The 27,519-nt window shown below is 42.3% G+C and overlaps 1 protein-coding gene across 1 annotated transcript in view; it reads right to left on the bottom strand.

The window, feature by feature from the left end:
- The window catches only part of LOC124613674, a 45,826-nt gene extending 19,197 nt beyond the window's left edge, over window positions 1-26,629 (bottom strand). The window contains exon 1 of the mRNA XM_047142391.1: window positions 25,309-26,629. Coding sequence (XP_046998347.1) covers window positions 25,309-26,629 — 1,321 coding nt within the window. The remainder of the gene's footprint in view (window positions 1-25,308) is intronic.
- Between the last annotated feature and the right edge of the window lie 890 nt (window positions 26,630-27,519).

Here is a 27,519-nt window from a genome sequence, read left to right as displayed (position 1 = left end):
ATTTCAGAGGAGATTCGCGCTCCAACACGGGAAGAGGGACCTAGAAATACAGAAAAGCCACAAATAAATAACACATAGCATTATGGAAATTATGTAAGAAATTTGAGATGGAACCGCCGACATGACGTAACAATGACCAATATACGACTTGCCCACACAATGATTTTGATTATAAGCTGTTCATTACTACACGTACATTCAGAACATTTAAGAATTCCGGCAACAACGTTCATCCACAAGCCTGGCTTCATCAATTCTCTCATTGTTTTCCTCCCAACTGGTCATTAGAGCACAGATTGGAATTTATGTGTGGCTATTTGGAAAATGGACCTGCTGTAAGAATGCATTTGATCATTCGCGACTGTCACAGTGAAGGAGAATTTCATCATGCCTTCCTCTCAGCATATTGGTCTCAAGCTACTAAAGATCAAGTAAAACATACCATCATTATGATGACACACTTTGAACAATCTGTATTTTCTAGTCTTGTCAAATATTATCAAGACATGTTGCACAAGAATCAGTACCTGTCAAACCCATACAGCCCCTCAGAACTCATACGCATTTGCTTAATCAAATTGCCTGAACATTTGAGAAATATTATTTTGGTAGGACATTGAAGCTCTTCAGGGACTCTTACAAGAATTGGAAATTGACACTGACAATCGCAGGACGTGAAACCAAGAAAACAACTATTACAGGTCACATGCATCACAATTCCGTGACGACAGACATAGTAACTGGACAAGGCTATTCTTACAATGCAAATCGTGAGCAAAACAGACACCACCTGTATGACAACCGCTGGCAGAGTAATAATAATTACAGGGAAAGATCACCTCTCCGCAGTAATGACTGAGACAGAGACAATTAGAGAAGCAGACTACATGGGAGCCAAAATAATTATTATCAAGGGAGACAGAATAACTTCAGACACAACAGTCCACCGCGTAGTTACAATTCCGGTAGAAATTCTCCACCACATGACCGACAGGAAAGAAACTTCAGAAACTACCGACATGGTGACAGATGACATAATCATGACGACAGACCAGAATTTAACCAAAATTGGTGTGATTCAAACAGGGCAATGGGCTCCCAACAAAGTGAATTTGTAGAAGTTAGATCTCCAAATACCAGTGACAACGTGTGACAACAAAGAGATAATAGACAATGAGTCGCACAACAGGCAGCCACTTGCGCCGGCTGGCACTGAGAAAACACAAACTGATCTTGAGAAAAATTCCAGTATTCTTTACCGACGTATACCACATGATAATTGTGTTCAAGTTGAAATTCTGTGTACTAAGGAAAAGTAAAGGATTGCACCACATTTCACATGTAAAATCGTTAATTGAGAGATAATCTTAAATTTAACTTAGTCTTTGCCATAAAATTTTTCATTTCATGTTACTAGTACACTTTGTCACACTTAGAAACTGTTAACATGCAACAATGCATTGAAGTTAACTATCCAGTCAAGAACCTAGGGAACTTATTTAGACAGAGGTCAAAATATGCATGTTCGTGACTATAGCAACTTCACGCTGAATTTACGGTCCGCAGAGTCTGAAGTAAATCAGGTGAAGGGCGACAGAATGAAATACGCCAGCCTCCGATGGGAACGTAGGACCAAGGAATTTGAAGTACTCTCCTGGGAGTCGGAATTCCAGAAAAATTGGTGTTTGTGCAGACGCTAACCTTGATGGGTGGCCTGGCAGGAGCTAAATAGCAGAAGTTGAGAGGAAGGGAAATTTTGTAGGAATTTGTTCACTTCCCAGAGCAGGCATTGGTCAGTGCTGGGAAGCGACGCATAATTAACGTGACTTGCGCTGCAATTGGCGTAAGTGATTTTGCTGGAGAGGAAACCGAGGCGAAGAGCGGACTGGGAGAAGTCCCCGTGGTGGTCTTCCGTTCCCAGCTTGCCTAGAGTGCGGACGTGGCGTTCTTTACTCAGCTTGCCTGAGAAAGAGTGAGCATCTCTGCAGTTTAGGACTTGGCAAATGGAGCGATTGAGCTTGCAGATAGAAAGTTTTCATTCAGCTATGTACTGAGCAAGATAGCTAGGAGTGAATAGACAAGCGCAGCCTTGCAGCACCACGAGGTCGGCCGACGTCTGCACAACGACACCGCTCCGCCACTCTGTATTCAGTGATATTGCGCCCGCTCTGGCCACTGATTAATTTATTGGATCATGCCCGTAAAGTTTCCACAAGGGTTTCATGGGCCGTGTGTTGTAGCATTCTTCTCGTACTTCGCATTATGCCTGGGTCAGTCGATAGGAATTACTTTTGATTTATCGCGCTTTACTCTACTCAAACGCAATTTATTACCATTGCCTGTTAGGAGAGTCATGTAATGTGATGATGGAAGGTCGTGAGTTAAAATAAATCTGTGCTAATCGCCCGCATCTGTTTTCAATCAAGTAGTTGAAATCCCAAGTCACTTTCTTAATTAACTTTATGTTCAACATTTGCATCTGGTGTTCAATAGCTGAATATAACCTCAATGTGCACCTGTTTTAATTAAAAGGGATCAATTCTGAATCAATTAATGTCAACACTACCACTGCATTTCAATCAGGAGTCATAGGGCCTTATTACTTTCTTTGCGTTATCCGACATTGCGGCAGTTTTGCACTCTCTGTTGATCTGTTAGTCAATTACCTGTGGTGAACACACACCAAAACCAGATAAGTGACGGGTGGAGTGTTACATATGGCTGACCCACGCCAGGATATGATACTTCGGGATTTGCTAGGAAGTAGTCCTGAAAAAGGAAATTTTTCCACGTGATCCATTGCTTAACCATTTTTAATTGAAAAACGGGTAGCACTAGTTACAATAAGTTACATTGTCTTTTTCATATGACATTTATAGGTTCCTCTGCATTTTATTTGTGAGTTGTTGGAGTACTTATGATGTGCAGTGCTGTAATCAGCCGAAGCTGAGCACACAGAACACAATCATTGGTACTAGCCCTTTTGGGGAATGCTTCATGAACTATTTATCGGGTCACTGCCCACACCCAGTGTATCAATTTGTGTCCTGATATATGTTTTGCGTTGTCTAATTATTGAGTGTAAGGGGTACTTGGGTTTTGAGTTTTCGTGTAACATAAAAGTGCAAATGATAACGAGGGGAAAAGCCAACACAACGGCAGAATATAAGCAGACTATTACTCGGGAGAACATGGGTGATAGTAGGGAAAGCTCTACCGATGAGCGTGACGAACGCGAGTTGCAACTTCTTGAAACTGCGTCTCTCGATTGGTTTAGTCCGCCGAATAGCGAGGACGTGGATTCAGGCAGTGATACTGAGGATTCGGGGGACGCAGGGAGCACAGGATTAATCCATAAGTATGGAAGATCCAGCCTAAGAAGCCAGAGTGTGTTGGAACAAAACGGTGTCCGAACATTATCAAACGATTAATTCAAAAGTGATCCGACGGGGGCGGGGAGACGGTACTTGTCTAGATATCGAAGGGTTCCTCAGAACAGAGGAGTAGAGTCACATTTTCAACCACAAAAGGACGAGGATCAAAATGCGGCTACTCCCAAAAACATTACGGACCTGTTGCAACAGATGCAAACGGTGAACTTAGAGCAGAGCGCCAACCTTAATGCCGAAATTAAAAAGACGAATTCTGAGTTGAAAGAGCAGAGCACCAACGTTAATGCCGAAATTAAAAAGGCGATTTCGGAGTTGAAAGAGCAAGTAAAAGAGGAGGTGAAGAATCTCGGCGTCAAAATAGAGAAAGAGATTGCCATCATCAAACGAACGGCAATTGAAGCCAAAGTAATTGCGAAAGGTGCAAGGAAAATGGCGAGAGAAACTCGGGACTCAACGCAAAGCACGGCAAAAGTGGGAAGGGTCATGTTATCAAGGCTACAAAGCCGGATAAAACGTGTCGAAGAAAAGCAACAAGAGCAACCGGACATAGGGCCTAACGAGATGTTGAAAGAGGAGGTGGCGACATCAAAAAGAAATTTAGAGGACGAGGTAAAACGTCTCATTGCAGAGACATTAGGAAAGGAGAAGGGTGTAATTACTGCGTCTACTGAATCGTCACTTGCCGGAACACAGATAACCGCTTCACGGTGTGACAAAGTTGACACTATAAGCAGCTGGAGCCACGTCTTCATTCACAGCTCTGAGGCAATGACCGAGGTAAACACGGACAGCGCGCAGCAGTCCAGCGAGCACAATTGCTGTCAGCTGATTAGATGTACCGAACAACTGTCGAAAACACAGAGGGGGAGAGATGACAATAGCGTGTCGGAACGAATTAGACCACGTCCAGAAGTTCATACGAATCGTGAGAACGGGCGAAATGATAACTGGAATGATGACCGGTTTGACTACAAGCATTTTGTATCAGTCCGAAAGTTCCATCACTACAAGGACGAAGGTAATAGCTTGCATCCAAAAACTTTTATGGGACAATTCGAGTTATCTTTGCCCCCACACTGGCCATTGATGTACCAGCTGGATTTTGTGTGCTCCCATATGGAGGGCGCGACCGCTGAGTACGTGAGAAATGTAGCGAAGACGTGCGTCTCGTTCGAAGAATTCAAAAATGCCTTCTTGGGCAAGTATTGGTCTAAAGAAACCCAAGAAAGGATCAAACAAGAAATTATGGTGTCCAGAGATATGGAAGGGGCAGGGTACCGCAGTCCGGTCAAGTTTTTTGAAAATATGACAAAAAGGAACCAGTACCTAGACAACCCATGTAGCGGCGCGGAAATCATCAGATTATGCTACATGAAACTTCCCATCTCGTGCCAACATTTACTTGCCGGTCGTTGTGGTAGCGATACTGAGGTACTTAAGGGCATTTTGCGCGAACTGGAATTCGCATTTCAAGAGGAACAGGCCCGGGAGAAACGCCGACAGCGTGAACAAAATAACAACCGTCGCAATAATGGACCTCAGTGGGATAGTAGGCCAGTGCCGAACTACAACGGCCACAATCAAGATAAGAGTAATGGAAACTCGAAAAGACGGTACACGGAAGAAGAGCGACACTCTCCGGTGCAACATAATAAATTACAAAGGACTTGGGGCGGTAACCATCAATCAGGAAGGAACAGGAATAATGGTTACCAAAGTAACAACCAGGAAGAGGTCAAAGTCCGCCCTCCGAAGCCTGGTCCATCCCACCTTAACGGGCAGGATTACGAATGACTAGACCAGAGTGCGGACGTAGTAAATATAGGCTTAGAATAAGGATTTTTTTTCTAAACTGTCTTGTTTGTTTGTTTATGTACTGATCTTAGTGGTAGAATGTCTCGTTTATATGTGCCGATATTTTGCGTTTTTTATTATTAATTATGATATCTCGCCTCTCGATGTTGTGAAGGTGAAGTGCACTAGAGTATTTTGTAAAAACACATGATTAAAGAATGGAAAGCAAGTGTTTGTGGGCGTACCCCTACAAAAGGATAGATTAGGAACTCTGTAAATTACAGAAAAGTTCCCCGTAATTGTATCTCCGTCATTGGAGAACATATTTAAGGTAGCCAGTCCCGTAGGTCGTTACGAGGACGCACCGGCGCATCTCGTATGCCCCTGAATACGTAAGAGGTGGACATCGATGCGCAGTTGCGTGAATTAGCGCACCCAGTGTATGTTAAAATGAACCGGATGTAATCATCTACAGAGTGAACATCAGCATTGATACGCCAGAAATACTCGTTGATACCAGGATAGTGTAACAACTGCGAGTGTGAACAGTGAGCTATATTTGTGTTGTGCCAATATGACGTTGCTAATCCGAAACATGTTCACAGGCCTTATAAAACCATTCGTGACAAAAGGAGAAAACGGGAAGAAAATAATGGAGAGAAGAAGTGTCGCAATAGAACACGATAAAGGACGCTATCCAAACCTCCAACAAAAATCTTGGTAAGACTGACACTTGTCTATGTGTGTTGTGTTTTATACATGTTCGCAGGCACAATAAGAGGGACGTGTGCCACATAGGGAAGTCAGAAGAAAAAACAAGATTAGAGATAAAAAGTAGTAAATAGTAGATATGTAGTCGGGTTGGCCAACATCGTGTTAGTCGTAGGAATTAGTAGTTAGAAATGGTGATGGGATCCTGTCCAGATAATATTGATTCCCTATCCCTTGATTGTGTGTGTGTGTGAACGACTGTGAAGGAAGTTGTCTTGTACATTTTTATGTTTGTGTGTAAAAAAGTTCTGTTACATTTCTATTTTAATTGATCGTGAAGTTGATTTACAAACAAGTAAAATTATTCCTTTTGTAATTAAACCAGTTCATTGTCTTAAAAAAAATGTATGGTGCTGATGGTTAAACATGAGCACTTTCCATGTACTAAAATTAGTGTGTTAAGGTGGCGTAACTGAGCAAGAGGGGGTTGAAGCTACGACACCTGACACACCCCACACGAACTGACAAGGAACGAGGACGACAGCAATGAGGGGAGCACACAGCTGACGATGGTGGTGGCATGCAGACCACGCCCTGAATCGACGGGCACGGTGTTCAACTCAGCAGCCAAGGAGAGGTGACATCCAACACCTCTGTGTACGACAAAGAGGTCGGTCCTGGTTTCTATACACGGTGCGGATCGGGGGCAGCAATGAAGAGGTCCAAGAAGGTTTCTATATTTGTTGCTCGCCACGTCAGGTGGAGCGACAGCCCAGCTGACTTTTTGTGCCTAAGGACACCAACTTTGAGGGCCTGAGCAAAAAATAGGCTCTTGTCTTATCACCGTCCCTCCCTTGTCCTAAAACGTCTATAGAAGGAGCAATGACCTGTGGCTGAGCCGCGAGAGGTCACCGATCATAGATGCACCGATGGGGTCTTGTGCCTGTCGGACAAGATGTCAACAACGAACTCATAGGTGAGAGCCATCCTGCCTCAAGAAGATGCGGGCGCCTGTGGCACCATCTCCGTAACCGACGTTGCTCTCTCCTCAGCCGTTAGCCATCCCTCAACTTGCTAGTCAGAACTAATGTCACTTCAGTTCCTGCAAGAAACTTGTGCCGTCTGTGTGAGTGTGGATTCAAGTGAATAACATCCACCTCAATAAAAAAAAAATAAAAAAAAAAACCACGTAAAGTACGCATTTGTTGTGTTTATGAATTATGTTATAAGAAGGTTATGATTTTATAAATGTGCCATTTGTTAAAACGTCGTATATTTGTCATGCCACGTCTGTTTGTGTTAGAATAAGATTTCATACTTATACCTCGTTACAAATACACAACACTGGTTGCTCAATATGCAATGATTCTTGTCATTTTAAATATATATATATATATATATATATATATATATATATATATATATATATATATATATATGTACAAAGTACATGTGTGTACACAATCAAGAAACTGGACTGGGCCAGACCTTGTTGAATTGTGTAAAGACGACACTTACACCATGCACAATATAAACATCCAGAGACAGACACAAAAACAACCTTCATTTATAAAATGTCAAAGGGGGTTCACATATAATTTAAAGAGAGCAACTACTATCAACTTCACAAAATGTTACACGAATATTGTTCATGCATGTTTTTAGTAATTTAAGTCGAGTAGGTACGGATAACTGAGAGTGAATGTATCTTAAGTTATAATTGCAGGTCTTGCCATTCAAACGACAAGCACAGAGGTGCTTAAACATGTGTATTTGCCCTTTGAGACGTGTGTCCTTGTAATATCATTGTAGTTTTCTTTTGAGTACTCTGACCAATAATTGTCTCAGGAATCGGCAGAGACTAAATAGACTAAATAATGACCACGTCTTTAACAGTAAATCCAGTCATTGAAGGCAGGTACCCTAGGAATGAGTGGGATTGTGCATCAGAGAGGAGGCAGTGGTAATAAATCGCCCGTAACTACTCACGCGAGATATTAATTTTGTACCACAGGTGGTAACACCATAGGAGTCATCACCTGTACCACAAAATTGATTTGAAGAGAGGGGCTATGTAAGATGGCAAGAACTATGCCCCTTATATGAAGTCATTAAAGATCACCTAACTCACGTTGAGCGAACAGTAGGGCTGAACAAAATGACTGATGAGGCACAATGCATCTTGTAGAAGGTATAGTATGAACGTATTGGAATAATTAATGTTGGGTGATGGTTTTAAAGTAATTCACATGACATGAAAACTTTGTGGAAACGAGTCGATCTACTGGACGCTAGTTTACCCCAGGGAAGTATTTAGAGTTGACCGTGGCTGGCTGGGGAACGACGAAGGGAAGCGACAATAGGCAGCTTGGGGCTGCTCAAGCTCTGAGAAAGCGGTAACAGGGCGCGGCCTCCAGCTGAATTAAGATGAAAGCATGGGTGGTTGACCATGACCCCATGCTGGTGTACTGGGAAGCAGACGGAAAACTTGTATGCTTGTTGACAAATATCCGTCGTCCCGTTTTCAGGGAAACATGCGAGAAAACCGCACGAAGCTACAGTGGAGCGGTCAACAGGGGTCAAAATATGCGTGTTTGTGACTATAGCAACTTCACGCTGAATTCACGGTCCACAGAGTCTGAAGTAAATCGGGTGAAGAGCAACAGAATGAAATACGCCAGCCTCCAATGGGAACGTAGGACCGAGGAATTTGAAGTACTCTCCTGGGAGTCGGAATTCTGGAAAAATTGGTGTTTGTGCAGACGCTAACCTTGATGGGTGGCCTGGCAGGAGCTAAATAGCAGAAGTTGAGAGGAAGGGAAATTTTGTGGGAATTTGTGCACTTCCGAGAGCAGGCATTGGTCAGCACTGGGAAGCGACACATAATTAACGCAACTTGCGCTGCAATTGGCGTAAGTGATTTTGCTGGAGGGGAAACCGAGGTGAAGAGTGGACTGGGAGAAGTCCCCGTAGTGGTCTTCCATTCCCAGCTTGCCTAGAGTGCGGACGTGGCGTTCTTTGCACAGCTTACCTGATAAAGAGTGAGCATCTCTGCAGTTTAGGACTTGGCAAACGGAACGATTGAGCTTGCAGATAGAAAGTTTTCATTCAGCTATGTACTGAGCAAGATAGCTAGGAGTGAATAGACGAGCACAGCCTTGCAGCACCATGAGGTCGGCCGACGTCCGCACAACGACACCTCTCCACCACTCTGTATTCGGTGATATTGCGCCCACTCCAGCCACTGATTAATTTATTGGATCATGACTGTAAAGTTTCCACAAGGGTTTCATGGGCCGTGTATTGTAGCATTCTTCTCGCACTTCGCATTACGCCTGGGTCAGTCGATAGGAATTACTTTTGATTTATAGTGCTTTACTCCATGCAAACGCAATTTATTACAACTGCCTGTTAGGAGAGTCACGTAATGTGATGATTGAAGGTCGTGAGTTAAAATAAATCTGTGCTAATCGCCAGCATCTGTTTTCAATCAAGTAGTTGAAATCCCAAGTCACTTTCTTAATTAACTTTATGTTCAACATTTGCATCTGGTGTTCAATAGCTGAATATAACATCAATGTGCACCTGTTTTAATTAAAAGGGATCAATTCTGAATCAATTAATGTCAACACTACCACCGCAGTTCAATCAGGAGTCACAGGACCTTATTACTTTCTTTACGTTATCCGACATTGCGGCAGTTTTGCACCCTCTGTTGATCTGTTAGTCAATTACCTGGGGTGAACACACACCAACACCAGATGAGTAACGGGTGGGGTGTTACAATATTTTTGAAAGATTCTTCAATTACAAAGATACGAAGAAGGTTTTTGATGACACATTTCATTCCACTGCTGTAATCTGTAACACCTGATGCTATAATTACATTAATCCTCAGGGGGTACACGCCTACTTTGTGTATCATGCGTGTGGCAAGCGCAAGGAGCCCTAGTTAATATGGTATTTGCTTATACAACTTGACACATCGGCTCCATATTTCTCTAACACAGAATTGCTATCTGCTCATTTAACTAAGAGGGACAAACATTTATTTTTACTATGTCAGTGACACATGTTTACGCAGTTACACAGTTGTATAACTACACACTTATGAAATTTTATTTTGGTTGTACCTCGTGAACTGTTCATATTTTTTCGGAACCATTGTGATACTATGAGAGCTTTGAATGATGTGTTTGGCACGGGGTCATGATTTCTGAAGTACGTTTGAGGTAGATGACACTACTGAAACGAGCAGAGATTTTTTTTTAGGTTTTCGAAATCACTGAAAGAAGCGACGACGATTTTGAGATGTGATTGATGTGGTATGATGACACTATTATGACGACGATGTGTATTATGATGTTGAGAAATGTTTATGATCAATAAGATGATGCTATATGAGGAATTTTATTATGCTACGTGTTTATTAAGATGAAATATTGAAGAAGTGTCGACGAAAATGTACGGGGCTATTACAAATGATTGAAGCGATTTCATGAATTCACTGTAGCTCCATTCATTGACATATGGTCACGACACACTACAGATATGTAGAAAAACTCATAAAGTTTTGTTCGGCTGAAGCCGCACTTCAGGTTTCTGCCGCCAGAGCGCTCGAGAGCACAGTGAGACAAAATGGCGACAGGAGCCGAGAAAGCGTATGTCGTGCTTGAAATGCACTCACATCAGTCAGTCATAACAGTGCAACGACACTTCAGGACGAAGTTCAACAAAGATCCACCAACTGCTAACTCCATTCGGCGATGGTATGCACAGTTTAAAGCTTCTGGATGCCTCTGTAAGGGGAAATCAACGGGTCGGCCTGCAGTGAGCGAAGAAACGGTTGAACGCGTGCGGGCAAGTTTAACGCGTAGCCCGCGGAAGTCGACGAATAAAGCAAGCAGGGAGCTAAACGTACCACAGCCGACGGTTTGGAAAATATTACGGAAAAGGCTAAAGCAGAAGCCTTACCGTTTACAATTGCTACAAGCACTGACACCCGATGACAAAGTCAAACGCTTTGAATTTTCGGTGCGGTTGCAACAGCTCATGGAAGAGGATGCGTTCAGTGCGAAACTTGTTTTCAGTGATGAAGCAACGTTTTTTTCTTAATGGTGAAGTGAACAGACACAATGTGCGAATCTGGGCGGTAGAGAATCCTCACGCATTCGTGCAGCAAATTTGCAATTCACCAAAAATTAATATGTTTTGTGCAGTCTCACGGTTTAAAGTTTACGGCCTCTTTTTCTTCTGCGAAAAAAACGTTACAGGACACGAGTATTTGGACATGCTGGAAAATTGGCTCATGCCACAACTGGAGACCGACAGCGCCGACTTCATCTTTCAACAGGATGGTGCTCCATCGCACTTCCATCATGATGTTTGGCATTTCTTAAACAGGAGATTGGAAAACTGATGGATCGGTCGTGGTGGAGATGATGATCAGCAATTCATGTCATGGCCTCCACGCTCTCCTGACTTAACCTCATGCGATTTCTTTCTGTGGGGTTATGTGAAAGATTCAGTGTTTAAACCTCCTCTACCAAGAAACGTGCCAGAACTGCGAGCTCGCATCAGCGATGCTTTCCAACTCATTGATGGGGACATGCTGCGCCGAGTGTGGGAGGAACTTGATTATCAGCTTGATGTCTGCCGAATCACTAAAGGGGCACATATCGAACATTTCTGAATGCCTAAAAAAACTTTTTGAGTTTTTGTATGTGTGTGCAAAGCATTGTGAAAATATCTCAAATAATAAAGTTATTGTAGAGCTGTGAAATCGCTTCATTCATTTGTAATAATCCTGTATATGTGTAATAAGGTAAGGAATAATGAGTAGAGGTTATGGACTTTGATTTGTGAAAAAGGATGTTGGAAACCAAAAATTATACTTTAAGAGTTACGAAATGTGTGTACATACGTGTTGTGAGTACCACAATGCCGACAAAATATTTTGAACACTGTTATATATGAGATTTTGCTTCTACACACTTCTAACGTAAATTTTCAACCTGTGAAATTTTTTACATGAGACTGTAACTGTGGCGGAAACCGCAGTTATAAATGTTTCAGTAAAGAAGGTAAATGACCTTGATGTTATGCGCTGTGGGTGCCCAGCTGCACAACAGTCGCCTGAAAAAAAAACCAATAGTGTGTGCCTTTGAGATGCACAGGTGTAGGAAAAAGAGGCCATTAGCCTCACTATGGACATTTCTTTTTAGAAAGCATTGCAAATACCACACGCTCATACTTGAAAACATGTGATTCCATTTTGGAGCTCGTAATTTCTGATATTTATTGAAATGCCTATAAAATGATGAGAAACATTTTAAATATATACACCTGATTATGGCTACTGTCCTTCTAGTTGAGAGATTTCTTTACCGCCTTATGAAATGCCATATGGCTAGTGAATGATGTTTCATACTTTGCTTATATATATATATATATATATATATACTAGTTTCTAGCTCCACAGTACCATTGGTTAAAATAAAATTTAATAGATGTATTAATGTAATCTACTTTCTTTCTTTAAAAAAAGGGAGCACAAATAGACATTTCTCTTCACAGGAATTGCATTCATAATTTTTAATGACTTGGTAACTTGTTTGGTAGAGTAAGTTATTGTACTCCATCACTCTAGTGTTAAGGTGTGACATAGGTATTAGATAGGGCTATCTTCACTGTAATATTTTTTCTGCTTGAGCATTGTCATGTTTAGGTATAGTTTATTCCTTTTGCTGCTGCTGTTTGTCAGGCATTGTCCTACTGAATTTCACTTTGTATTACACTGCCAGTTTTACTATTGATTTATTTTTCTTTTTGCTGCACATTGGCTCATATTAGTTGTAATGTTGCATTTGCTTTGCTAATTTATATTTATTGCGGCATGCTTTGCCACTTTGCATTTTTTTCTCGTTCTTTTTTGTGTTAATGTTTGTGCTGCTGCATTGCCTCATTCTCTAGTGTATACAGGGTGGTCCATTGATCGTGACTGGGCCAAATATCTCCCGAAATAAGCGTCAAACGAAAAAACTACAAAGAACGAAACTTGTGTAGCTTGGAGGGGGAAACCAAATGGCGCTATGGTTGGCCCACTAGATGGCGCTGCCATAGGTCAAATGGATATAAACTGCGTTTTTTTTAAATAGGAACCCCCATTTTTATTACATATTCGTGTAGAAAGTAAAGAAATATGACTGTTTTAGTTGGACCACTTTTTTCGCTTTGTGATAGATGGCGCTGTAATAGTCACAAACATATGGCTCACAATTTTACACGAACAGTTGGTAACAGGCAGGTTTTTTAAATTAAAATACAGAACGTAGTTACGTTTGAACATTTTATTTCTGTTGTTCCAATGTGATACATGTACCATTGTGAACTTCTTAGAACGCATGCTGTTACAGTGTGATAACCTGCAAATACCACATCATTGCTATAAATGCTCAAAATGATGTCCATCAACCTCAATCCATTTGGCAATACGTGTAGCGACATTCCTCTCAACAGCAAGTAGTTCGCCTTCCGTAATGTTCGCACATGCATTGACAATGCGGTGATGCATGTTGTCAGGCATTGTCGGTGGATCACGATAGCAAATATCCTTCAACTTTCCCCACAGAAAGAAATCCGTGGACGTCAGATACGGTGAACGTGAGGGCCATGGTATGGTGCTTCAATGACCAATCCACCTGTCATGAAATATGCTATTCAATACCGCTTCAACCGCACGCAAGCTATGTGCCGGACATCCATCATGTTGGAAGCACATCGCCATTCTGTCATGCAGTGAAACATCTTGTATTAACATCGGTAGAACATTACGTAGGAAATCAGCATTCATTGCACCATTTAGATCGCCATCGATAAAATGGGGGCCAATTATCCTTCCTCCCATAATGCCGAACCATACATTAACCCGCCAAGGTCGCTGATGTTCCACTTGCCGCAGCCGTCGTGGATTTTCCGTTGCCCAGTAGTGCATATTATGCCGGTTTACGTTACCGCTGTTGGTGAATGACGCTTCGTCGCTAAATAGAACGCATGCAAAAAATCTGTCATCGTCACGTAATTTCTCTTGTGCCCAGTGGCAGAACTGTACATGACGTTCAAAGTCATCGCCATGCAATTCCTGGTGCATAGAAATATGGTACATGTGCAATTGATGTTGATGTAGCATTCTCATCACCGACGTTTGTGAGATTCCTCATTCTCGCGCAATTTGTCTGCTACTGATGTGCGGATTAGCCGCGACAGCAACCAAAACACCTACTTGGGCATCATCATTGGTTGCATGTCGTGGTTGACGTTTCACATGTGGCTGAACACTTCCTGTTTCCTTAAATAACGTAACTATCCGGCGAACGGTCCTGACACTTGGATGATGTCGTCCAGGATACTGCGTAGCATACATATCACACGCCCATTGGGTGTTTTGATCACAATAGCCATACATCAACACGATATCGACCTATTCCGCAATTGGTAAACAGTCCATTTTAACATGGGTAATGTATCACGAAACAAATACCGTCCGCACTGAATGTACTTATACGTTTGTGACTATTACAACGCCATCTATCACAAAGCGAAAAAGTGGTCCAACTAATATATTCATATTTCTTTACTTTCTACACGAATATGTAATAAAAATGGGGGTTCCTATTTTAAAAAACGCAGTTGATATCTGTTTGACCTATGGCAGCGCCATCTAGCGGGCCAACCATAGCACCATCTAGTTTCCCCCTCCAAGCTATACAAGTTTCGTACTTTGTAGTTTTTCGTTTGACGCTTATTTCTTGAGATATTTGGCCCAGTCACTATCAATGGACCACCCTGTATATCTGATTTAAGTTAGCATAGGGGGTATGCTATATAAGAAAATGATGAACTGGAAGAAACGCATTGAGAAGGTATAAGAAAACGGTTTGGCCAAAAAAGTAGTGTACAATGAAGAATAATTATTTTGAAAGAGGATATGAACAAAAAAGTACGGTTGAGGGACGACAGGTTTAGGTAGGATTTTCTTGGAAACAAATGATGAGGTAAGATAATGGAAAATAAATAATGAGGTAAGAAATATGTGAACATATAAATACAGAAAGCATGCATAGATAGGACCTTTTTGCGGAAAAAAACCGTTGAAATAAGAGGAAAGATCTATGGAATTAAGTTTTGGGTTGGACTGCAGTACCAAATGTCACACTTAAATCAAACCCTGCCCTTTCCTTTTGTGTTATTCTGGTATGTGCTTGTGTACCCTTGTGTATTTGTGTTCTTACTGCCTCTGTGTGCTTTTTCATGGAATTTTTTTTTCTCTTCTAATACTACGCTACATTCACTATGGTGAAGAATACTGTTATCCTCAAATACAATTTGCATTAATAATATGTCTTTACTTTGCAAAGATGTTTAGACAGTAATTATTTATCTGTTCTGTTTTTAATGTTCATGTGTGAAGTTAATGTTTCGAAAGATATTCTCAGCTTTTTATTTATTTACTTATGTCATAATTCCTGCAACACTGATGTATATTTTTATTTCTATTCTTCTGTAATGCCTGAATTACTACTAACGTTATCATTATATTTTTAATAACGTGTTTTTGTACCTTTGTAATTGTATCCTCATGTTATAAAATTAGACACCAGATCTTCAAATTAAGTATATAGTAGGGTTTCATTTCACTGCACACATTTCTGTTGGTCATAGTATATGCACAATATGTGAGAAGTTCATAAAAAGGGACTGTTAGCGCTCGCAAGTGTGTTAATATTTCAGCAAGGGACTGGTTAACAGCATTGCTGGTTTTAAGGACATTCCAAAAAATTTTTTGTCAGTGCACAAGTGGACTTGCTATATTATCCGCAAGACTCTTCGATAGTGATTGTGCACCCGCATAGTCGCAACGGATGGCTGCTTGTCATCTCTTAAAAGACTACAGTGGGTCTGCACCTTTGATGGCGCACCAATACCATAATCTCTACCAGGACTACAGTGGGTCTGCTCTGTCATGACCTACCTACCAATATTCTTCAAAACTTCGACTGACTCTGATATGGGTTCGCTCTGTTGTGGCCCATTACCAGTCTGCGTGTCAAGAGTTAGCACTGTCTTTCCGTTGGAAGGACAACACTACTTCTTCTAGACTGCACGGAAATCTACTACTTCCGTGTGCAATTTCCTTTACTGCTCAGACTTTGTACATAAAACTAATTACTACTGTGATGAATGATCAGGACTGTGAGAACAATTTTTGCTTTTGACCAACATTGCATCAATAAGTGTGTGCATTTGATATCTTTGTTACTGTAATTATGAAAAATTATATCAAATCAGTATTGTCCACTGCCCAAAACAATTTGTAATATTTTCTGTGGGGAGCATGGGGGCTAAGTAAGAATGCTGTTTAGGTTTTTATGTTGGTAACACCGCATAGTGCTCTGTACGAAAATCGCTGACTGCGCTGTGTGCTGTCTGTGGCTGGTTGGACTCGTTGTTGGAATATTCGCATGTGTAGTGTTGGGCAGTTGGATGTGACCAGCGCGTAGCGTTGCGCAGCTGGAGATGAGCCGCCAGCAATGGTGGATGTGGGGAGAGAGATGCCAGAGTTTTGAGCGAACGATCTGGACGTGTGTCCGTCAGAAAAAGGATATTTGTTTAATTGGATGTCACAAAATTATATATATATATATATATATATATATATATATATATAATGACTTTTGAATGCTATTAAGAGAAATACATTGTTTGTTCTCTATCAAAATCTTTCATTTGCTAACTATGCCTATCAGTAGTTAGAGTCTCCCGTTGTTAGAAACTGTTATTTAGCTGACAGTATTGGCGCTCACTGTATTGCAGTAATTCGAGTCACGAAGATTTTTGTGAGGTAAGTGACTCATGAAAGGTATAAGTTTCATATCAGCGCACACTCCGCTGCAGAGTGAAAATCTCATTCTGGAAACCTCCCCCAGGCTGTGGCTAAGCCATGTCTCCGCAATGTCCTTTCTTTCAGGAGTGCTAGTTCTGCAAGGTTCGCAGGAGAGCTTCTGTAAAGTTTGGAAGGTAGGAGACGAGATACTGGCAGAAGTAAAGCTGTGAGTACCGGGCGTGAGTCGTGCTTCGGTAGCTCAGATGGTAGAGCACTAGCCCGCGAAAGGCAACGGTCCTGAGTTCGAGTCTCGGTCGGGCACACAGTTTTAATCTGCCAGGAAGTTTCATATCAGCGCACACTCCGCTGCAGAGTGCAAATCTCATTCTGGTATAAGTTATTGTTAGTCAGGGTCATTCTTTTGTAAGGATTATTGAAAGTCAGATTGTGTTGCGCTAAAATATTGTGTGTCAGTTTAGTGATTATGAAAATACGTAAAGAGAAAACTGTCTGAGTACGTTGAGTTTTGTTCAGCTGTTTGAAAATCAAATAACGTAAGAGTTTTGCCAGCACTGTCATTCTTTACTCACAAAGGGGAAGTTTCAAGCGTAATGGAGATGCTCAGCAAACTCCATTTGCAAGCGTTACACGAGACGCGTTGTACATCACGGAGAGATTTACTATTGAAATTTCGAGAGAGCACTTTCCGAGAAGAATCAGACAACATAATACTTCTGTCCACATATGTCACGTGTAATGACCACGATGACGAAATTCGAGATATTAGAACCAATACAGAGGCTTACCGACAATCGTTCTTCCCACGCGCTATTCGCGATTAGATGAGGGTTAGATGGCTCAGTTAGTGGTACAGCAAGTTCTCTCGGCCACACACCATTAGGGGGCTTGCGGATTATGGTGCAGACTAGAACAGAATAATCTTTTTTCAAGACACTATCCATTACGCTCAGTTGCTCTTCCAAGTCCTTTGCTGGCTCTGCCAGAACTACGAGTATAATATCATTGGGAAATCACGAAGTTTTTATTTCTTCACCGTGTACTTCAACTTTCTTTCCAAATTTTTCTTGGTTTACTTTAGTGCTTTCTCAGTGTACAGATTGAATAACATCGTGGATAGCCTGGAGTTCCCTGTTACTGCTTCTCTTTCATATCCTTCGACTCCCGTAATTGCAGTCTGATTGCTACACAAGCTGTAAATGGCCGTTCGCCCCCTGTATTTCACCCTTGCTCCCTTCAAAATTTGAAAGTGTGTAGTCCAGTTAACACTTTAAAAAGCTTCCTCTAAATCTATAAATACTATAAATTTAGGTTTGCATTCCTTCAAACTACCTTTTAAGCTATGACGTAAGATTACTATTTCCTCCCTCGTCCTATTTCTCTGGAATCAAAACTGATCTTCTCCGAGGTCGACTTGTACCACTTTTTCTATTCTTCTGCAAATAACTCGTGTTAATATTTTGCAGCCATGATGTATTAAATCGATTGTTCACTTGTAATCACACCTAAAACAAAATTAAAACAGCCTTCAGTTGAGTCTTTTGACCTAAGTTTCGGCACTACTATGAGTGCCTTCATCAGAAGTAAAATAATCAAACCGGCGCGTCACGCATAAAACTAAATATTAAGCTATAAAGCTTTAGTCACAAAATTAGACACGTGTGGGCAGCCCATAGTTGCTTGCTTCTAAGTATTCTATTTTTAAAAAATTTAAAAAATGAAAATATAAAAGCTGTATCGCTTAAAATTTAGTTTTATACGTGACATGCCTGTCTGAGTGTTTTACTTCTGTTGAAGGCACTCATAGCATTGCCGAAAGCTAGGTCAAAAGACCTCCTTTTGCGACTGAGGGCTGCCATTGCTTTAATTTTACTTTGTAAACTGTCGCTGACAGCGCAGCCATGTACAGAATTTTACGTAATCACACCTGTTAGACACTTCCTTCTTTTTAACTGTAATTAGTACATTTTTCAAGTCTGAGGGTATTCCCCCTGTCTTCTATGCTTTGCACACCGGATGGAATAGTTTTGTCGTGTGTCTCTCCAAAGGCCCTCTCAATAATTCTACGAGCTTGTTTCCACTTTGGTCTTCTGGTTCTCTGGTTAATTCTTCTTGCAGTCCCATACTTTCCATCTCATCATCATCTGCTTCCTCTTCTCTTCCTCAAATTTGTTTCTGTCTGTTTGTTCGTTCCGCCTTCCAGCTTTCCCTTTTTTGCTTAGTACTCGCTTGGCTTGTGAGCTATTGGTATTCAAAAGCTGTTTGTCTTTTCTCCAAAGATCTGTTTAATTTTTTATAGAGGGCATCTAACATACCACTAGTGATGCACATTTTTATGGCCTTGTGTTTGGTCTCTAGCCATTACCGCTCAGCCATTTTGCATTTCCTGTCAGTCTCATTTTTTTAAATATCTACATTCTTTTTCGCCTGTTTCATATTTATGTTTTCTCCTTTCATCAGATAGATTCAATACCCTAGTGTTATCCAGGGATTTCACCCAGTCCTTGTCTTTTTACCTATGTGATCCTCTAGTGCTATCACGACTTCATCTCTCAAAGCTATCCATTCGTCTTCTGTTGTTTTCCAACATTCCCCCATGCTCTTTCAAACTCTTAACAACTTCTGGTTCTTTCAATTTATCCAGGATCTACCTCCTTAATTTTCTACTTTCTTGCAATTTCTTTTTTTAACATGCAACGCAACACACAATGGTTAGTTGCATACGTATCACCAAACTGCAGAGAATATCTGTGTATTATTCAGTAATGTGAAGTCTAGAGTAAGGTGGATAATCCAAGAATCTACTCTGCACATAAAATGTAACTGACTATTTACTATCCACATCACTCCCGCCAACTGTCAACAATATTTGGGAACTGAAGCGCACACGAAGCCCAGAACGTTTGGTAATGAAGTTGAGGCAAATATGTGAAACAATAAAAACATTAAAAGTATCAAGCGAACGAGTATGTTATATCTCACTCTTCCATATGAGTATTCGAAAGCTGCCATTAATATGGGTACGACATTTGTGTACCTTCGAACAAATGCTGAACCGTGGATTTCCCAGTCACTTTTGAGTGTGTTACGTCGTAATCCACGAAAATTTCTTGAGTGATAAGTCAGAACGTGGATATATTCTTATAGCCTGAAAGCAGGAATGTGTCACAGCTGTGAAATTTTTCTGACAAGCGAAAAAACAAACGGATCCATTGTTAACATTGAACAATCACAACATGCTCATCATGCTCATTGACTAATCATTCACTCCTTGAAATTGTCTCGTGAATCTAATAGCAGCATTTAGTTCCATTTTTCCAGATTCAGTCCAAAAGGTATGAGAGAAAGTCATTTCTGTAAGACTAACTGACTGGATGGTGCAAAAATTATGTTCGCAGATAACTCAGTAACTTCCATCCGAACTTGTCTGTAGTTAAGAAAAAAAAATAATGTCGTAGTCTCAACTATGACTTTTTATTGGAAAAATTTCCGAAGAAGTTGATGGAGCGACTGTGTCAGACGAAGAAACTAATCTCTCTTTAATAAGACTATACGCCCTCTATTGTGCGAAGAAATGACGTAACGAAACTTCTGAAAAAGACCAAGGATTTGCCGTCTTATATGCTCTATCACTACTAATGAGACGATCGCGATCAAAGAAATTTCCTATGTCGCAGAGGTTGGGACTGGCATCTTACAAAAGAACACTGGGCAGAAGTGTTCAGTGTTGAGACTAATTTGATGTTAGCAAGGAAAAATGTTTTAACAGACTTTGCCTTCATGTCTGTTTCCATGAAATTGTCTATGAATCTAATGGTTACATTTAGTTACATTTTCCTATATTCTGTCTAGAAGTTGTGGGATAAAACTGGTGTTCCTATAAGACGGACGAGATGTGGCAAACGTTATTCTCGCAGATGAAATGAAATAATAATGTCATAGACTCATTTGTCTAATTTAAGACAACGGATAACTTACTACGTGTGTTGATTATCTGATCAAAACTAGCAGTCTTTTTAGTTTCTGGAGTAAGCAAACCAGACAGAACTTCAAGGAACACCAAACCAGTAAACCCTTTCAGTTTCCAATTCCAATCACAATTTCTTTATACTATTATAGCTTTCAAAATTAGAGATTAAAAAAAATAGTTTTATAATAACTGACACACGCTGCAGCTCCACCAACATTTGGCTTAGTTAAACTTCGTTAAGCCGTAGATACTTATAGTGATTACTTATAACGAAGAGCCAAAAGAAACTGATACTCCTGCCTAATATCGTTTAGGGCCCCTGCGAGCACGCAGATGTGCCGCAACACGACGTGGTATGGACTCGACTAGTGTCTGAAGTACTGCTGGAGGGAATTGACGCCATAAATCCCGCAGGACTGTCCATGAATCCGTAGGAGAACGAGGGGTGGAAATCTCTTCTGAACAGCACGTGGTGAGGCATCCTAGCTCAATAATGTTTGTGTACGGGGAGTTTGCTGGCCAGTGGAAGTGTTTAAACTCAGAAGACTCAGAAGACTGAAGCAGCTCTAGCAATTCTGGAAGTGCGGGGTGTAGCATTGTCCTGCTGGAATTTCCCAAGTCCGTCAGACAGGATGCTTACGTACGTGTCATCTGTCAGAGTCGAATTTAGAAGTATCAGGGGCCCCATATCACTTCAACTGCACACGCCCCACACCAATACAGAGCCCCCACCAACTTGAACAGTCCCCTGCTGACATGCATGGTCCATGGATTCATGAGGTTGTTCCATACCCGTACATCCATCCGATCGATGCAATCTGAAACGAGACTCGTCCGACCAGGCAACTTGTTTCCATTCATCAACAGTCCAATGTCGGTGTTGATGGGCCCAGGCGAGGCGCAAAGCTTCATGTCGTGCAGTCATCAAGAATACATGAGTGGGCCTTCGCCACACTTGACACTTGTTGATGGCCCAACACTGAAATCTGCATCAATTTGCGGAAAGGTTGCACTTCTGTCATGCTGAACGATTCTCATCAGTCGTCGTTGGTCACGTTCTTGGAGGATCTTTTTCTGGCCGCAGTGATGTCGGAGATTTGATGTTTTACCGGTACACTCGTGAAAGGGTCGTACGGGAAAATCCTCACTTCATCGCCACCTCGGAGATGCTAAGCCCCATCACTCGTGCGCCGACTAGAACACCACGTGCAAACTCACTCACATCTGGATAACCTGCCATTGTAGCATCAGTAACCGATCTAAAAACTGCGCCAGACACTTGTCTTACATAGGCGTTGCCGACTGCAGCGCAGTATTCTGCTTGTTCACGTATCTCTGTATTTAAATACGCATGCCTATACCAGTTTCTCTGGCGCTTCAGTGTATATTTCTTCACTGAGCTCGGCGGCTTAAGGTTGAGTTGTTCGGCTATTCAGGAAACTACATTCAAAAGCTAGTACTTTGTTGAAAATCTGTTACTTTATAGAAAATTTTAACGAACTTCTTTGTTGCTCTAGTTTATTTTTATAACGTAACCCTTGCAATTTCGAAATAGAGTAAATCTAAAACTCGATTAACCCGTACTAGCTGTTCAGTCCCTATCGAATCACATCGAAAAATGTACCGCACATTACATATCCTATATCTAGGGTGACCAGATGCAATTGTTCAGAAAGGAGGACAAACAGCTTCAAAAAAGAGGATAAAATAAGAAAAAAGAGGACACATCAAACGGGTCAACTGCAGATGTGGATACCACCCGTTAGTTTTGGACAAGTCACTTGACTGCCGGGAATTACCGGTAAAACTAGTAGTTAATTGTTACTGATGGTCAGGTGGTGGTTAACTGAGCAATATAAAAAAATTAAAAACATTGATTGTGGTGACAGAGTGGCGTCAATTGTTTTGTTATGTCAACAACACGAAATTGTTTACAAAGCGAAAAACGTGAGACCATTCACCTCCCTTCATTCGACGCACCGCTACCAACATCTATTGACGAGGCAGTAGAAACCCTCACTAACGCCATCCGGGACGCAATGGCAGGCACCATACCTGATCGCACCTTACAACAACGCAGTGCGGCCCTGCCCCAGGAAATCCTGGGCCTAATCTCAATGAGGAATCGCCTCAGGGGACAATGGCAGCGCACCAGGCGTCCGTACTTCAAACGGCACATTAACAGACTACAGGGCATCATACACGATAAAATACAAACACATAAAACACAACAGTGGACTAAAAAACTCGAAGGGCTGGACACCGCACGACCTGGCGTGTGGCAACTAGCCCGACACTTCACCAGGGAGAAAATATACACCCCAACGCTTCAAGGGCCTGACGGACCCGCATACTCAGCGGAAGAGAAAGCAGAACTAATGGCTCGAACACTCGCAGCGTCATTCACACCGAACCTGGTACCATCAGATCCAGTGTTCACACTTGCTACTGACCAAGAGGTTACACGCATTCTAGCCCAACCATCGCGCGACGACATTCGACATGCTAGCACAGCCGAAGTCTCCTTGGCTGTAATGCATTCCGCTGCTAGGAAAGCCCCTGGTCATGATGGCATTCAAAACCATGTCCTCCAGGAGTTCACGGATAAAGCAACTGAGTCGTCGTCGGCTGATACTCGTATCCGAGTTTTCATTTCTCTCCTGAGATTTCCTTTGTCACGGTTCAGGCGTGGAAGTGTCGTTGATGGCTTAGCAATCCAATCCTAGCGTGGAACAGGCGGCCACAGACATTACAGCTGATGGAAGGTGGAGGACGTGGCTGAGCCTGGAGGAGTTTACGTCTCTGGCGTTTGTCATTCTCCATTCTTCGACGTTCCAGCTCAAAGTTTTGAAGAGCATTTGAGGTAACTGAACGCCAGCGACTTCGGTCTTCTGCTATTGTGGACCAGTTACTCGGATCGATGTTCAAGTTTTTCAGATTTTTCTTGTACTGATCCTTATAACGTTTGAGAGGGGCACCTCGTGGCCTTTTACCTGTGCTCACTTCGCTGTACAGCATTTGGCGTGGAAGTCTGTCATTTTTCATCCGCTGGACATGTCCGACCCATCTGAGTTGATGCCCAATGATAAGAGCTTCCATGCTATGCATTTTTGCTCTCTCTAGAACAGCCGTGTTGGATATGAAGTCATCCCATTTTAGGTTCATGATATATCTTAGCTTCTGTTGGTTGAAGCGTTCTAGTTTCTTCAGATCGCAGCGATACAACGTCCAGGTTTCGCAACCATATAGCAGGGTGGAAATGACTACAGCTTTGTACACCATCAGTTTGGTGTACAGTGTTAGGTCTTTATTCAGGAAGACACGCTTTGTAAGACGACCAAATGCTACATGTGCAGCACGTATTCTATTCTCCACTTCTTTTCCAGATGAGCAGTTGGATGACAGTATGCTTCCCAGGTAGAGGAAATGGTCCACTTGTTCCAGGAGTGTATCATAGATGGATATGCTGAAGTCAGGAACGGAGGAGCCAGGAGTTGGCTGCGCCATCACCTTTGTCTTTGAAATATTGATGGAGAGACCAAATCGTTCGTACGCCCTGCTGAAGGAATCAACTGACAGCTGCAACTCTGCAGGTGAATGAGCTGGAGAGGCATTGTCATCAGCATACTGCAGCTCTGTCACGCGAGTGGTACTGGTGAACCTTTTTGAATGGAGTCTGGACTGGTTGAATAATCCTCCATCAAACCTGTACTTTAGTTCTATTCCTGCATTGTTTACGGTTGTCTCGTAAAGCATAGCTGCCAGATACAATGCAAATAATGTAGGTGCAAGAACGCATCCTTGTTTAAGCCCACTTGTTATTGGGAATTCACCAGTCATTTCATTCTGGCAGAGGACCTGTCCAGTCATATCAACGTGGAGAGCTTCAATCAGGTCAACAAAATGTTCAGGGCAGCCGAAGCGTTTTAAGACCATCCACATGGCTTCTCTGGGAACTGTATCAAAGGCCTTTTCTAGATCGTAAAAAACAAGTAGTAAAGGCTTTTGCTGTTCTCTGCACTTCTCCTGTAGTTGTCGTGCACAGAAGATCATGTCAATTGTCCCTCTTGAAGGTCGAAACCCGTATTGAGACTCAGGTAGTATAGTCTCTGAAAGTGTCTGGAGGCGATTTAAAAGGATTCTTGCAAAAATTTTTCCAGTGACAGAGAGTAGAGATATTCCCCGGTAGTTACCACAGACGCTTTTGTCGCCCTTTTTGAAGATGGTGACAATTGTGGAGTTCTTCAAGTCAGCTGGTACCTTGCGGGTTTCCCACATTAATATAATAAGTGAGAAGAGTCTAGTTTTTAGAGGCAAGCCGCCACCCTCAATAAGCTCCATCGGGATGCTGTCAGGTCCAGGAGCCTTCCCAGGTTTCACACTCTTGAGTGCCTTGCAAAATTCTTGAAAAGTTGGAGGATCAGCCAGACAGGGTTTTGGAGGGTGCTGTGGGACATTTTTGAGAAAATCTCCAGCGGCAGTAGAAGGGCTGTTTAACAGTGAGCTGAAGTGCTCTTTCCAACGATTTAAGATGTCCTGACTTTCAGTAAGAATGGTGGAGTTGTCAGCAGCTTTAAGTGCTCCTGATGATGAGCGGATAGGTCCATACAGCTCTTTAATACCAGCATAAAAGCCACGCAGGTTCCTTGCATCAGAAAGATTTTGGAGTTCTGTGGCTTTCTGTTGCCACCATTTGTTCTTGATTACTCGTATTTCACTTTGACATTTCTGCTTGAGTTCTAGAAAGTGTGCTTTCTTTTCTGCGCAGGATGGATCTTGAGCAAGGGATAGGTAAGCATCCCGCTTTGCATTGATGATGGCTTGGATTTCTCCGTGGTTGTCATCAAACCAGTCACTTCTTTTCCGTGCACTACAACCAACAACATTCTCAGCAGTTTCTTTGATGATGTTCTTTAATGTGGTCCATTCTTGTTCGACGTCATCTGTGGTTGCTGGAGCTTTGTTAAGTTGTTCGGACAGTATGTCTTGGAAGTGTGAGCGAACATTTTTGTTGTTCAGGTTGCTTATGTTGAATTTTCTGCGTGGTGGGTTTGAAAAGTGGGATCGTGGCTTGCGATACTTTGGTACTCTCAAACGGCTGACTAAAAGTCTATGGTCCGTCCAGCACTCATCGATGTTTAGTGCTGCTTTTGTGATGAGAATGTCTTTCTTGTCACGCTGTCGCGTAATAACGTAGTCTATAAGATGCCAATGTTTGGAGCGTGGGTGCATCCATGTGGTCTTATAGCGGTTACGCAAACGGAATTGGGTATTGGAGATGAAAAGCTCGTGCTCAGCACACAGACCAAGAAGTAGCAACCCATTTGCATTGCAGTTTCCCACCCCTTGTTTACCCATGACATCTCTCCAAAAACGGTTGTCCCTTCCCACTCTGGCATTGAAATCACCAAGTAAAATTAATTTATCTTGAATGGGTATTTTAGAGAGAGTACTGTTCAGTTGGTGGTAGAACTGATTCTTTGTGTCTTCATCACTGTCTAAAGTAGGAGCATATGCAGAGACGAAGGTGATGAATCTGTCTGAACCAATGGGTACTCTAAGAGTCATCAGTCTTTCATTAATTGAGACAGGTGTAAGTCGAAGATCTTTCACTATTTTCGTTTTTACGGCAAATCCTGCACCATGGATGCGTGGTTCTCCTGCATCCTTTCCCTTCCAGAAGATGGTGTACCCTGAACGTACCTCACTAATGTGTTCCTCACCTGAGAGTCTTGTCTCACTCAAGGCAGCAATGTCTATATCTAGACGGGCTAGTTCTTGGGTGATAAGAGCAGTGCTTCTCTCTGGTCTGTAATTGTTCACGTCCAGGAGGGTCCTGACATTCCATGTCCCTATTGTCATAATCATTTCATTCTTCTTTTGTTTACGTCCGCAGTATAAGGAGTGACCTACTGGGTGCGGATTCCCAGCCCGGTTCAAGTGTGACTTCCGATGTTTAGCCCACATTTTCTAGGGCCTTCCCCATTCAGGGTGGGCAGCGGTCATCCTAAATAGGCCTGCCCAGTCGCAGGTGCAGGACCGGATTCCCGAGTAGTCACACGGGTTCTCAGGAAGGCGACCATCACACACCTGCCGCCAGTGTGCAGGTCCAGACTAGTAGCTTCCAGCCTCACTCGGAGCCTGCTACCATCGTCCTTATCCCATCGCCATTGGTCTTTAGAGAAAATGACAGGAGAAATTGCCATTTGCGTGAATTTGTTTAAGGTGGATTACAGCTTGCGAGGAAGTGACCCACACACTATGATTCTGGAACAATTCATCACGGCACATATGTATGTGACATGTGACTTCCGGTACCAGAACTGCAACGAACTGCCGCGAGCTCAATGATGGCTGAGCGGCGCCTTTACAGCCAGTTCGTCTGGCATGACCTCTTCCGCCTCCACGATCTTTGAGAACCTGGGATATAAGATTCTTCTTCCGCTCGCTTCGCCGTTGGGTCGGAGGGTAGATAATAGATACTAGAGAGGAAAGTGAAAGACACCCTTGGGCCTCGGAAACCTAATACCGTTGGGGTCGAAGAAACCAAGAGTTGGCCGAGGGGGGCCGGATAGGAAAGGAAACAGGAGAAGCCTGACACAAGTAAGTGGAAGTAATGCCAGGCTTAGCTAAGGGCCCGTGTGGATGCCACCCACATACTCCCAAGACGGGAGCCCCCTGCGGACAAAGCAACTGAGTACCTAACACACATAACGAATGCCATATTAAAACACCAACACTTGCCCGCCTTT

This window comes from Schistocerca americana, chromosome 4, assembly GCF_021461395.2.
Source record: "Schistocerca americana isolate TAMUIC-IGC-003095 chromosome 4, iqSchAmer2.1, whole genome shotgun sequence".
Classification (NCBI taxonomy): Eukaryota; Metazoa; Arthropoda; class Insecta; order Orthoptera; family Acrididae; genus Schistocerca; species Schistocerca americana.
Note: the sequence above shows the minus strand (reverse complement) of the source record. Positions and strands in the feature narration are given on the sequence as shown.